This window comes from Epinephelus moara, chromosome 20 (assembly GCF_006386435.1).
Source record: "Epinephelus moara isolate mb chromosome 20, YSFRI_EMoa_1.0, whole genome shotgun sequence".
Classification (NCBI taxonomy): Eukaryota; Metazoa; Chordata; class Actinopteri; order Perciformes; family Serranidae; genus Epinephelus; species Epinephelus moara.
This window is the reverse complement of record NC_065525.1, coordinates 37374094-37384937: the sequence shown is the minus strand read 5'-3', so window position 1 is coordinate 37384937 and position 10844 is coordinate 37374094. Positions and strand designations below refer to the sequence as shown.

Sequence of the window (10844 nt, the reverse complement as noted above, 5' to 3'; positions counted from 1 at the left end):
TGGTCACTCGGCTTCAAAACAGTACTGAGTGATCAAACAACACTCAGCCAGCTTCAAACATTGTACCTTATTGAAATCAGGTGTGATTATGATAGCTGATGTTGTTTATGACACAGAAACACCATAAAATATCACCAAATAAAGCCATATGAAACATGAAAGTTATGATCCCACTTTCTAGATGGTACATCTCAGCCAAAAATAGTGGCAGGAGTGAGACTCTTACCTTTTATAAAACAGCTAAGTCCCTGCTGACGACTCCACATAAGATCGAGAGTAATTCTTTAACTTTTCCCGTCGAAAAACAGCATGACATGACTTGTCACCACTCATTGCGATTTTTGACTTTGTGTGTTTAGGCTGCTCTGGTGCGAAATACATAATAAATAAACGGAAAACGATGTTATTTTTGAAAAGTCAAGAGCTTCCTGAATCCGGCAATACCAAACATCACATGGTTTGATGAGGTAGTGCGCCTGGGAGATACCATTTAACAGAGAGGGGGGGACATCGGCGTCCTGGCGGAGTTAGAGAGGTTAAAAAATAATTTTCCACGTATATTTCCTTCTTCTTCTTTTTTTTTGTTTGCAGTTTGTTGGACATTTCTTACCAAGTTGCTCACTGCCTTTTTTACATGCTTTTGAAAAAAATAGCACTGCTTTGCTCAGCGTTCAGAGGTTTAAATACTTGCGAAATACATCTGAAAGCAGCACAAGAAAGGTGATGTCACTCCAGGTTTCAAAAAAGGGTTAAGAAGTAAGCCTTCTGCTATACTACAGAAAGTTGTCGCACTATGTCAGTCTGTTTTGTTTACATCTGCCTCCCCATGAGATCAGTTAGGCGGTGCATTCATGCTCCCTTTGCACAGTGATCTTAATAATATCCTGTAGTGTGTGATGTGCAATTATTTCGAATCTTGTAGTGTGTGAATGTTTGAGATCAGACAGAATGTCTGAAATTTCTCCTTATGTGCATGATACAACACAGTTTCAAAATCGGTCAGAAGTTTTAGAAATTTTAAAACTCCTGTAGTCTGAGACTGGCTTTAGTTACAGGGTCCTAACAGCTGCAACTGTCTGCAAACTGAAAGGAAGTGGTTGGTGAGTGTTGATTACTGAGATGTAAACATTTTGTCATGTGAGTTCATCACTGATTGATACAAATTATATGAAACCGTAAAACTTTAAATCTGCAATAGTCAAAAACTCACCTCTGAGAGAGCAGGTGCGTTTTAAATGGGGCTGACATTATTACCAGGAATTCAACATTAATAACAAAGGCATTAGTTTGTCTTACGCACCATCCATAAGTTTCAGATGCTTTGTAAAGCCCAGGAGAGTCTGGATGTAATAAGAGACTGTCTGTACGAACGTGCACCTCTGTTGTCGTGGGGCGCACGGATGAAGCAATCTAATCACATTTTCATTTGATACCGTAATTCCCAAGCAGCTCTATGAATGAGCTTCATCCTCGTCTGGCTTGATGAGATTAACAGGCGGCTGCTTTCAGTAAACACGTAGTTGCCAGTTTCTGATACACATACAAAAAACTCCCCAACATCTGGGTGACCCATTTTATGGAATTATGATGACTAATCCTTTCAAATTCCCCAAAATCATGCGTTCCTTTGACTTTCAAATGTCACCCAGATGTCATAATTACTAAACTCGATGAATTGGATTCTGTGGCCATTTTGTATCAGTGCTGATGTTTCGGTCTGACTGTGTGGCAAGTTTAGTGAATGCTACTTAATTTGTTTTATTTTCTAGAAAACATATCCACAATGACACTGAATATAACATCCTTTATCCTGATGCAACTATCAGAAGTTCCCATCTTGTTTGTCAGTAATTAACTCAACTTTGCCCAGAATGCAAATAACTGTTTAATCACATGTGCGTATAACCTCATCTTTTAGCAAAATGAACATCCTGCCTGCGGCCATAAACCTGTACAACTCCTCCCTCAGAGTGTCAGCCGCTCTGAGTCGGTAGACTGACATCTGGACTTTATTCACCTTCTTAATTTATTATTTATTATTATCTGTTGGGTGCAATTTTTCAACTGTGCAATATTTTTCAGCATACAACTTTATCATGCACATAACTGTACATATTTCTTATATTTACTTTATTCTATTCTTGTTTATTCTATTGATGTATATTGTAGTTAAATTTCACACTCACAACCTCAGCACAGTGCTAATATATATTTTATTTTTTAATAATTTTTATTATTACTATTACTATTACTATTACTAGTGTTTAACACTGTAACATAATGCATATTACTATTTTTTATTTTATTTTTTTCTATATTATTTTATTGCTTTATATTTACATACTTTTATTTCATGCTCTTATTTTATTCTAATTTATTTTATTTTATTTTATTCAATTAAATTTTGTTTTATTTTATTTTATTTTATGGCTTTACATTGACATACGTTTAATTCATGCTCTTATTTCATTTTATTTTATTTTTTCTTATTTTATTTTATTGCTTTATATTTACATAATTTTATTTCATGCTCTTATTTTATTCTATTCTAATTTATTTTATTCAATTTTATTTTATTGCTTTACATTGAAATACTTTTAATTCATGCTCTTATTTTATTTTAATTTATTTCATTTTATTTTATTTTTTATTTTATTTCATTGCTTTATATTTACATAATTTTATTTTGTGCTCTTATTTTTATTCTATTCTAATTTATTTTATTTTATTCAATTTTATTTTATTGCTTTATATTTACGCACTTTAATTTCATGCTCTTATTTTATTTTGATATATCTTATTTTGTTTTGTTTTATTTCATGGCTTTACATTGACATACCTTTAATTCATGCTCTTATTTTATTTTATTCAATTTTATTTATTTTATTTTATTTTATTGCTTTGTATTTACACACTTTTATTTCATGCTCTTATTTTATTTTGATTTATTTTATGGCTTTACATTGACATACGTTTAATTCATGCTCTTATTCTATCTTCTTATAATTCTCTATACTTTACATTGGAGCAACTTTAATGAATCACTTTATTTCTGATTCTGATAAAGTCCAAACTGTCCATGGATCATACAGTGTCACATCGACACAGTAGCAGGGACTTAGTCTGAAACATAGTCTGTTACTCTCCTACACAAACAATAAGGCCACGGCTGGCTGGTCAAGCTCAACAGAAATGGATGTTATAGGTATCTCGCTTCCAGACCTCTGAATGCCTGCCTCCGATTTGTTCAGCGATTCAAATCTGAATGAATAAAGTGAAACCAAATGGTAATTCAGTCTGATTATCAGGCTATGTTATAGAGATTCACTGAACCATTTCTGCCCGTCTCTGTCTTCGATTCTGCCTCTTTATCTTCCTCTCCCTTTGTCTTTAACTCAGTGACAGAAAATGAGCAATTCATGGGGATGAATACTGGGTATACGGATCCCAGGCCAGACGATTCAAGCGAGAAGCTGTAAACATGGTTAATTAATGAAAATAGGCACACTGAAAATGTAGAGAACAGCAAAAGGGATCTGTCCATCTGCCTGCCCCATCACTGTTATAATCCGATGAAGGCCTTAGGTTAGTGTTCAATAAAACAAAGTGTTCTGTAGTATAGTAGTACACTTTTGCCAGCCAAAATAGTGTCTGGTTTGAGTGACGGGTCATTGTTTTGGGGCTCTGTGGTGCTGTGTTATTGCAGCAGGGCTCATGGTATTAAGTTTCATACGAGGGGTGGTCAGGGAGCAGCCAGTTCAAGCAATCAGCCAGATGACCACCCACATGGCCTTAGGTCTTAACAGACAGTATGGTGGCTAAATATTATGCATACACGGTGGCCAGGAAATCGATCTCTGCTGGACGGGCTTAATTAATTCACAGGGGCACACAGGTATGCACCTGATAGAAAAATAAATGCACAATGGCACATATTGGAACACAATTCCCCTAAAATCAAAAATACACATTTGTCCTCTTACCTGTTGTACTAGTCTTACTTTTGTGTGGGTTGCAGAGTGATATCAGCCGTAGAGATGTCTGCCTTCTCTCCAATATAATGGAACTACAGTAAATGGCCCTTGGTTTGTGGTGCGCCAAGTGCCAAAAGAATTTATTCAACAGCAATGTCTCTTTCCAGAAAAAATGACCTGGTTACTCAAGATAATCCACAGACCTTAGGCGTTTTCAGACCAAACAGTTCAGGGACTCCCTCAGTGGAACTGTCCACTGGGGAGCTCCCCCAAAAACTACATGAGCTGGAGGGCTTTTTTCTGTTTACGTTCATTTTCGGCAATAGAAACGTTGAAGTGATGCACTATAAACTGTCCGGCAGTTGATTTAGCGCTGTCACTTTTGCTTTGAAGATTCAAAATGGCGTTGTATTTCCACTGATGCACATATGCTCATTAAAGCCTGGACTTCACTGTTGGTCCAGTTATTCTTGTTTACTTCCAGTTCTTGATTTTATTACAAGTTGTTGATTGTGTTTTTGTGTTGTGTGCAATTCTGACTTATGTCACTCATGTTTCCTTTTGTTCTGAGAGAGTATTATGGGCAAAGCAGTTCTTTAGATGTTACTGAATCACTAGAATCAGTTCATTAAAAAGAGTCCTTCAAATGATTCGTTCACCGAATTGTTCAGAGCTTGGTGGAAGGAGCCCTGACTGTGTACTGCGTAGTCCAACTCACTGAACTGATACACGGCTGAGCTGCTGTGTCTGCCCTGCACTGGTGTGTCTCATTACTGGCCAGCCTAACATTTTAAGTTTGTTTATCTAGAAACTAAGTCTGTTAAAACAATGAGGAGGTGTGTGACTGTGTTAATGTGGCCTGACTCCTGGCTACATTAGCCACTAGCTTGGAGAAAACGGTCCCTATGAAAGTGTATCGCTGAGAAGAAAGGATTTGAATTACTCAGGGATCAGGGTGATTCGTTCACTGAGTGATTCGTTCACTGAGTGATTCGTCAGGCGGTAGGTAGTCCCTTTCTGCACCCTGGCTGCCTCACGACTCGCGAATGATTCATCGTTCGCAGTGACCGAATCGGCAGTTCCACTCACGGCCTGCATGCTCACTGCTGAGCTCAACTGAACTGAGAAATGAACGAATCAGTTTCGGAAGTGATTCAGTTCTGTACGTTCACTCAACAGATTCGTTCTTTTGAATGATTAATTCGCGAACGACAGAACACTAGAGATTACCTACTCTGAAATCGGAGCTAAAAAAGTCCACCGAAATGATGTTCTAAAAACTACTATTGTTCCTAGTTCTTACGGTACACAATAAAACGGGGGGTTCTAAGAACTATGAAGTTCCTCCGGTCCGAAAACGCCTCTTATTGTGAGCGGTATTTTCTTCCTACCGAACTACAACCCTCAACTGTATCACTGTGCAGGAGGACGTTAGCATCTACTGCTAGCTCACCTAGCACCACTGAGCTAGCTAACGTTACAGCTCAGCTGAGGAGGCCATCAGTGTTTACATCTTGCGCCATCACAAGCACAAGCCTTTTATCCATGTGGTGATATGGTTGGCGGGTAGCCTGGAAATCCAGACCCAAATCTAGAAAGATTTAGGGTCTGGCTATGAGTAATGAAAATGGCCCAACTCGAGGGGCGGCACCAAGCACGCATTTGAAAATATCACTGCATGCAATTGGATAACACTACAACCAATCAGAACAATACTTAGCGCTTAGCTACCAGCGGTCAACAAGGTCTGGGGATTATCTTGAACCTTTTTTGTGTTTTGAGCACCACAAGCTACGTGCCATCGAGTTCTATTATATTGGGCAGAATTCAGACACTTTCACGACTTATACTTCCAACGCTCAGCAGGTCACACCAAAACAATGTAGATAGATAAACAGCACCACAGCTGAGAGGAAAAATATTTATCTTTGACTTAGGAGTGAACTGTCGCTTTAAAGGCACCAACCTCAACTGATATATAATCCAGCCCTCATTTATTACTCTTCTTTATTTGAAGTATTTTTACATGTTTAGACAAGACATAAACACCTTAGAGAACACTGTATGGGTGCACACCAGTTGAGTATCCATGAGTCAATGTGTTTAATGTTCTTTTATTGTCCAGACATTCACGGTGAAGCTGCATCCATGTCTTCTGAAATAAAGACAGTCCAGTTCTCCCATTTTCGGAGGAATATTGGTCCTCTGGATCTCAGAGAAAAGTCATCTTTACCATTATAAAGATCTCCCTGATTATATTTATCCATAGATTTGTACCAGTTCTTCGTAATCACTTTCTTGCTGGCAATAAACAGTATTTTACACAGATACCAATCTTTTTTATTCATCACATCTTCCCTTATTGCACCGAAATACAGGACCTTGACATCAATATATCATGTTTCATGATGAATATAAACCGCTTCTTCAAATGCTGCAGAAAGGTTTACATCTATATGAAGTTCTCAGTATCCAAGTTTATGTTTGTTAGGCTGCAGTGTGATAACATTTCATCCTGTGGCTTCAATCACTTAGCCATTGACCCTGTCTCAATATGAGCTGTCATCAGCCGTGTTATCAACCTCCATCTTTCCTGCTGGGTGACTGGGTGGTCTTAGTCCTGCCAGACCACCTCAGTGTCTCTCTTTCTGTCTCACACACCTGTCATTACCTACTCCTATCATATTGTAAATCTTGGTGATTGATTATAATGGCTTGATTAATGCTTTTAGATTAGTCCTAATGCAATGCTTTTAGAAATGATACCTTATCTACTTCCACATCCACTTGATATGTGTGTGCTTCATAGTTATTGTTGCTGTACCCATGGATTAATGTAACCCTTGTTCTGTGTTTGCATTGTGCTCCACAGGAGATTGTGCTGGTGCTGTTCTTTGGCACAGAGTATGTGGTCCGGCTGTGGTCGGCAGGCTGTCGCAGCAAATATGCGGGCATCAAAGGACGCCTCCGCTTTATCAGGAAGCCCATATCAATCATAGGTGCACCTGGCATTTTCCTTTGCTCCCTTTTAATACAGCGGATGTCATGTATTGTTCTTGTAGATCAACAACTTAGATCATTCAAGCGTTGTAAGGCTTTAGTTTAGTACAATGTTTCCTTACTCAAGTGATTATGTTATCTTAACTGTTTCTTTTTCACTGTCTCTCTATCTCTTTCCGACAGATTTGATAGTGGTCATTGCCTCAATCATTGTGCTCGGTGTAGGCTCCAATGGCCAAGTGTTTGCCACGTCTGCTATCAGGTAGAGTGACTATTTTCTGCTGCATTTTATTGACTCGTACATGTAGCTGGTGAGATATCAGAAGATAATGGGGTGTTTTTGTGTGTTACAGGGGCATCCGTTTCCTCCAAATCCTGCGCATGCTACATGTGGATCGACAGGGAGGAACGTGGAGGCTCCTGGGATCTGTAGTCTTTATTCACCGACAGGTAAGTTGAAAGTATTCAGGCCAATTCTGAAACAAACTAGAGGCACAAAACAAGCCATTACTCTTGTTGCATCAGTTATGTCAACTAAATCATTTTAAAGGCTGTTAGTTTATGATTGTTAGTTTTTACTCACACACTATAAGACTTTGCAAAGACTCAGGATCTTGCAGGGTCACTATTTGCAAGACTACAAGTAGATTCCTTTTGAGTTAGTTATTTCACATCCCACTCCTGATGGAAAATGTTATGCTGAACTACCTTTAAGAAATATGACATATTAACAATTCATTAAGTGTCCCCAAAAACACAAAACTCTAGAAACACAAGATAAAAGGTGTCACATGTTGCATGCTGCACAGTGGTTCAGTGGCCAGCATTGTTGCCTCACAGCAAGAGGGTTCTATGGATGGGGGAGCCCTTCTGTGTGGAGTTTGCATGTTCACCCCATGTCCTCCAGGTACTCCAGCTTCCTCCCACAGTCCAAAGACATGCAGGTGACTCTAAATTGTCCGTAGGTGTGAATGTGAGTGTGAATGGTTGTCTGTCTCTATGTGTCAGCCCTGTGATAATCTGGTGACCTGTCCAGGGTGTACCCCGCCTCTCGCCCAGTGTCAGCTGGGATAGGCTCCAGCCCCCCTGTGGCCGCTAACAGGATAAGCGGTTATGGACAATGAATGAATGAATGAATGAACTTGCTACCTGCAAACCATTTCAAACATTCCAGTTTCTCACTAACATAAATGCTGCTTTGTAAATCAGGTACATGCCGAATTTAACACAGACTCTTGTTCCACAACTACAACAGTTTCTCCTCCTTTTCCACAGTCCACAATGGGACTTGTTCAAGTTCTTGAGCCTCCTTGGAATCCCCTCCATGAGCGTAGCTATTGGTTGTTGACAATGTTTGCATTATTGAACATTACTTTTTGCATGAGCCAAGTCGTCAAGACTGACTTAAGACAGCTCAGACTAAGTTTTATGACCATCTTATGCCAAACAATTGAGATCATGGGAGTGCGCACCCTGCTTGAAAGGTCCAGAGGACCGAAACGTTGCTTCATTAAAAACCACTGCTGTGGAAGTGCAAGTCAGTCTGCGGGCAATCCTTCTTTCCATGTTATCCACTTTCTGCTGTGCCAACACACCTGATGACAGAAGCTGATTATCCTGGTGTGCTTCAATACAAAAGTGCGCACCAATTGACATGAAAAATTTATATGAGACAATGAAAATGCTTGAAAAGTTGTTTGGTGTGAGGCCGACATTAGCTGCAGTGTCATCTATAGGGTGAGTTCACAGACTCATTATAAATACATGCACACATGTGCACAAATAATCAGCAACAGACCTGGCTTTATAAGGAGAAGAACTCCTCAAGGTTGCCTTTATGTTTTTTTTTCACCCTATCCTGGTGCACTTCTTTTTGTAATTTTATTAGGCGGATACACAATGAAATCAGAGGCTGCAATGTTCTTTTCTTAATCCCTGAAGTAGACCGTGTTCTTTGGTCACAGTCAAAGCTGACGCTCATGTCTCTTTGATGCATAAGAAGAAGAACTGATCAGTGAGGATTGCGTGCGAAGGTCAAGAAAATAAATGGAAGACAAGTCCAAGATGAGCCTAATGTGATTTGTTGCCATCTCCCTGTTGTCAGATGACCTCTTTATCAAATGATGTGCTCTGTTTAGTGGAAATATATTGCCTTCAGCAGTGTCAATAAGTTGGTGGAAAGGAATAGACTTAACACGGTAGGAGGAGTGCTCAGAACAGTACTTGAGTACGGTAGTGGTTTCTGTATTTTACCAACCAACAAGACAAATATGGTTACACGTTATATCTCTGGTTTTATTAGTCTTTTCACGTTAACTTTTGCATTCATGTACTTGACCAGTTGATGAGCTTATTCACAATATGGGGCTATCCCTGTAAAAGACTAATACTCAGCCCATAAGCAATCGATGGAAAAGCAAATTGACTGTGTTCAGAGAGCTATGGACCTGTTTCACGTGGGCTTAAAAGGCCTTTCTCCCTGCCATGACAGAATCATGAAAACATCAAATGTAAAAATGTACAACTGGTCATATGTAACGTTGCACCTAACCTGACTGCTTTGGTTTAGGGTGGATTGGAAGTCAATGTCCTGTGCCGCAAGCCTGACTGATTGTAGACCCTTAGAGTAGTCGGCTATAACAACCACCACACCCAGTTTATCCTTCCTGCTATGCTGAAGGTGGTGGGTGACTTAGCTGGCACAAGGCTGGTCTCAACAGTGCAAACACTATTAGTCCTTAAGTAAGGCCTGAGAGCACTCATTAATGTCAAGAAGATGTCAAGTCTAGCTCGTGCAAAAACACACTCGCCGCTCAAGCATAATGAAGCCACAAGCTACTCTCTTCACCACACACGGACATGGGTTAGACCCAGACAGCACAATTATTCAGGGATATACCCACCTGACACCGTCTACTATATACCGAAGGTTGGTGTCACTCAGCAGCAGCTTACAACACGTCACTCACAAGTCATGTGAAACGTACATGTTGTTTGAAGTAATGCTGATGTGCACTGTCACCAACCTGGCTCCATAACATTCTTTCATAACAACATTTTCATAGTATTGACTTTGGTCGACTCAAAGGAATACATCACCCACAAAATGCCCATTTGTATGTCAGTCACTCATCCCGTGTTATGTTGAATTCATTAGGAGGATGTTTATCTTGCATGCCTTTGCGGTGAACGTTTCCAAAACTGAAGAAAATTCTGGATGAATTGAAGTAAAAGCGGGCCACTTTAATCAAACTCAAAACAATATCAAACACAACTGTTGCAGTATAACCAGGTCTCATTTATCCAGTCGTTTGCTCAGTGCTTCCCAAACATATGCATTTCTGCTTAATCCTTACTATTTAAAACACCTGTGCACCTGGGAAAGCGCATGTGTTTCATCGCTGCTCGTGCTTTTTATTAAACAGAGTATAAATGCATACACTTGCCCAGGCACGCTGCTCATCTGTGCGTGGGACAGAAGTGTTTCAAATAGTGGAAATGCATGTGTTTTGAAAGTACTGAGCATGCCAGTGGATAAATGAGACTTGGATTATACTGCACGAGCTATTACTTGCTTAAATTACTGAACTTTACAGGCTTATATTTGGGACAGGTCTTTAACCTCTCTAACTCCGCCAGGACGCCGACGTCCTCGCCCCCCCCCTCCTCTGTTAAATGGTATCTCCCAGGCGCACTACCTCATCAAACCATGTGTTGTTTGGTATTGCCGGATTCAGGAAGCTCTCGACTTTTCAAAAATAACATTGTTTTTTTATTTTATTTATTATGGATTTCGCACCAGAGCAGCCTAAACACACAAAGTCCAAAATCGCGATGAGTGGTGACAAGTCATGTCATGCCGTTTTTCGA

General features: G+C 39.6%; 1 protein-coding gene across 1 annotated transcript in view; it reads left to right on the top strand.

The window, feature by feature from the left end:
• The window catches only part of kcnq1.2 (potassium voltage-gated channel, KQT-like subfamily, member 1.2), a 275768-nt gene that overhangs the window by 31280 nt on the left and 233644 nt on the right, over positions 1-10844 (top strand). The window contains exons 4-6 of the mRNA XM_050073644.1: positions 6847-6973; positions 7158-7236; positions 7328-7424. Of these exons, the coding sequence (XP_049929601.1) occupies positions 6847-6973; positions 7158-7236; positions 7328-7424 (303 nt within the window). The remainder of the gene's footprint in view (positions 1-6846; positions 6974-7157; positions 7237-7327; positions 7425-10844) is intronic.